The sequence below is a fragment of the Egretta garzetta genome, unplaced genomic scaffold (genome assembly GCF_000687185.1).
Source record: "Egretta garzetta isolate BGI_Z169 unplaced genomic scaffold, ASM68718v1 scaffold33, whole genome shotgun sequence".
Classification (NCBI taxonomy): Eukaryota; Metazoa; Chordata; class Aves; order Pelecaniformes; family Ardeidae; genus Egretta; species Egretta garzetta.
The window spans coordinates 30,471-33,471 of NW_009259250.1; the positions used below are offsets into that span (position 1 = coordinate 30,471).

At 37.5% G+C, this 3,001-nt stretch overlaps 1 protein-coding gene across 1 annotated transcript in view; it reads right to left on the reverse strand.

Moving 5' to 3' along the window:
• NAMPT (nicotinamide phosphoribosyltransferase) overlaps nucleotides 1-2,628 on the reverse strand; it is a 21,067-nt gene extending 18,439 nt beyond the window's left edge. Inside the window, exons 1-3 of the mRNA XM_009636073.2 lie at nucleotides 2,539-2,628; nucleotides 1,948-2,104; nucleotides 552-655 (exon numbers count right to left, since the gene is read on the reverse strand). Of these exons, the coding sequence (XP_009634368.1) occupies nucleotides 552-655; nucleotides 1,948-2,104; nucleotides 2,539-2,628 (351 nt within the window). The remainder of the gene's footprint in view (nucleotides 1-551; nucleotides 656-1,947; nucleotides 2,105-2,538) is intronic.
• Nucleotides 2,629-3,001: the final 373 nt, after the last annotated feature.

The following is a 3,001-nucleotide window of genomic DNA, read 5'->3' on the forward strand; positions in this document are numbered from 1 at the left end:
AAAGAGGATAATTGTGGAAAGACTTAATTTGGAAGGATTTGTGTGTCAGAAGTGCTCCAGCCTTGTATTTCATAATAAAGTTCAACTTAAGTGTCTCTGAAAAATTTAGGAAACAATTAAACAAAACATGTATTTTTCTGGAGCTATTTACGCACACAATAAGTTGTAATGCTTTTTGCATTAAAATAAAAATTATTATGATTAGTAAGAGAAAGCAATGTAAATGATGCAAGCAACTACTAAGCAACTATATTACATATGGAGACTTGCTAACAAGCCCCCACTTATACTACCTGGCTGAGAGCAGCCATAAATCCTTATTACCTGCAAAGCTGTATTTGGCATTTGAAAGGATGAAAATTACTTTTCTCCAAGGAATGACAATTATATGATTATTCTTTGACAGCTGCTACTCCCTGTACACTCAACACAAAAATCTAAATTTATCCAGTCTTTACTATCACAGTTAAAAGGAGAGACTGCTGTATTTATTCTACAGTTGATTCATAAATCCTTCACGATGATCTCATGCTATTTCCATAAATGTTTACCTCCAGAATATAGTTCCATCCCTTTTCATTGAAGACATCATCTTGAAAATGCTCCCTATATACTTCTTTGGCTTCCTTGATTTTCTCTTTGGTCACCACTTTACCTGTGGTTTCAGAAACAGATGAAAGCTTAGAAACTTACAGTATTCATCAATTTATAAAATAAATAACAAAAAGGTTCAGACACAGAAAAGTCACTTTGCCTCCAACAAAGACATGGAGAATGTGTCAAATGCAGTGTACTAGCTATGTGAAAACCAATTTTCCTTCCATTTGTTATATAGATTAGGATGCTCAAGAAACCAACAGGATAAAATACGCTTGTGGTTTGCAGGTGACTCAGGAACAATTTGAGATTATTACTCTTTTATGAAGGTCAAAAACCTGTCAAGAGTTTTAGCAGCAGTGCTTTTCCCAGGGGAATGAGATGATTGTGCAAGTTGGCACGTGCAGCAAGACATAACCAGCCTAGCAGAAGGGTTAAGCTACGCTGCTCCAGGGGGAATCCCCACGGAGAGGCCTTACAACAAGTCTTTGATTGACCACCTTGCGGTAGGAACTGACAGGCTAACCACGGTATTTGAGCAAGCATTGCTACTGCTGTAGGATCAATCATCTACCAGAAACATTAAGTGAACAATCCTCAGATTGCTGAAGAGAAAATAAGCATGATTATCAAGTGTTTATTATAGTGGAATCCCAATCTTTGGTGGAATTGGCAGAGATATTTATGGATTCTGGATCAAGACAAAGATATGTAAGCCACGTGACTGAAGTTCTCCTAAAGCTTGGCAGGAGGCAACTTGCATTTAGGTCAGAACAGGTGATATTTGCACATAATGCAAGAAAGCAAACAAAATCTTAAAGGAATTTTCAGATGTTACTTTTAAAATTGTCAATATTGAAAACACTTTCACACGTAGCTGCCATATTCAATGATCTAAGGTGAGTGAGAACCAAAATTTAAGGGACATTAAAACCATTATTAGTTTACACAGTAAATAAACCAGCAAATACAGACTGAAGTTCACATTCAAAATGTGAAATGCATTTTCCCCTCGAATCTTGTATCTTCTTGTGATTCTGTGCACAGCCTTGCTCTATTTCCATACATTTCAATTTAGCCCACTGAAGTGGGGATAGGAACACCTCTTTATTTTTAATCAACCATTGGCATAAATAAACATAGTAGAGAGGTGTCTGAACTAAGAAGTCAACACCATTTTATGAGCATGGACCTCTCATTTTCAGAATAACATAAATAAGATCTTATGCATGTCACTATCTACACTGTACCATAATAACCTGGAATTGTTTCAACTATAACACTCCAGGCTTGAGGAAAATTAAGATATTTATTTACAGGTAAAGTTTTACTGGAATTTGAGACAGTTACCTTTTAAGTATTTATTCAGAATGTACTGCAAACCATAAAAAACAGTTTCTTCATATTTCACTTTCCTTAATTTGGAATTTTCAGTCTTCTTTTCACGACATTCAAAGTAGGAATATACTTTGCTTGTATTAGGTGGATATTGCTTGTAGTGTGTAACCTACATTAAGAAAAACTTCAGTAAGAGCTCAAAACATCACTACAAAGCACAAGAGAAATCATATTTGTATGTTAAAGTCTAGAGGAACTCCCAACTCTTCTGGACTATTATTATTTATTCGTTCACATTGTACGCAGTAAGTATTTAGGGGATTTCCCCTTTTTTAGCCACCTTCAATTTTCAGTTCAAAAGACTGCCTTCCCTATCTTATTCTTTGCTTCTGTGTCAGACCTTTCCCCTGGAATAATCTTCATGGTCAGCTCTTCCACTCCCCTGATGACTTTGCTTTGATTAACTGGGAAAGACACTGGTCAGGATTTTAGGAGCAGCACTGAGCACCAACACTCCAGGCCAGTTTTCACTCCCCCGTGCTTTTGGCCAAGCCCAACAGCTACAGGAAGCAGAGTTGCCTGCCGCTACCGAAGTGGAGGCACCTGCTTGTATTTGATGGAAGTTTCAAAGGCTATAATCGCGTGGTCCAAATAAAAGCCACCCAGACTCAAGGTGGCATTGACAACGGCCATTACCCAAGTGCCTCATTCACCATGAGCAGAGTGGGTTTCCCAAGCCCAGGTTACATCAAAGCCAGTTTACAAACCCACTACTGGCAGTAACGCTGTTTAAGATCTACCTGAGGTTTGTAGCTCCCCACAAAGTTTGCTAGATGGACTTCTTTTCCAGTCTTTGAAAAAAAGTTCACGTTCAGCATAAAGGAAGCACAAAAAGTTGCAGCTTAAGTGTGCATTACATGGAAATTGGTCATATGAAAATACAGTGTTATGCTGGGTTCAACCATAACAGCTTTTTTTAGCTACTGATAGTAAATCTACCCAGAAACTTATGCTCAGTATTGTATCATTTGAAACAAGTACCCTCTAAACATTAACAACTTCAACC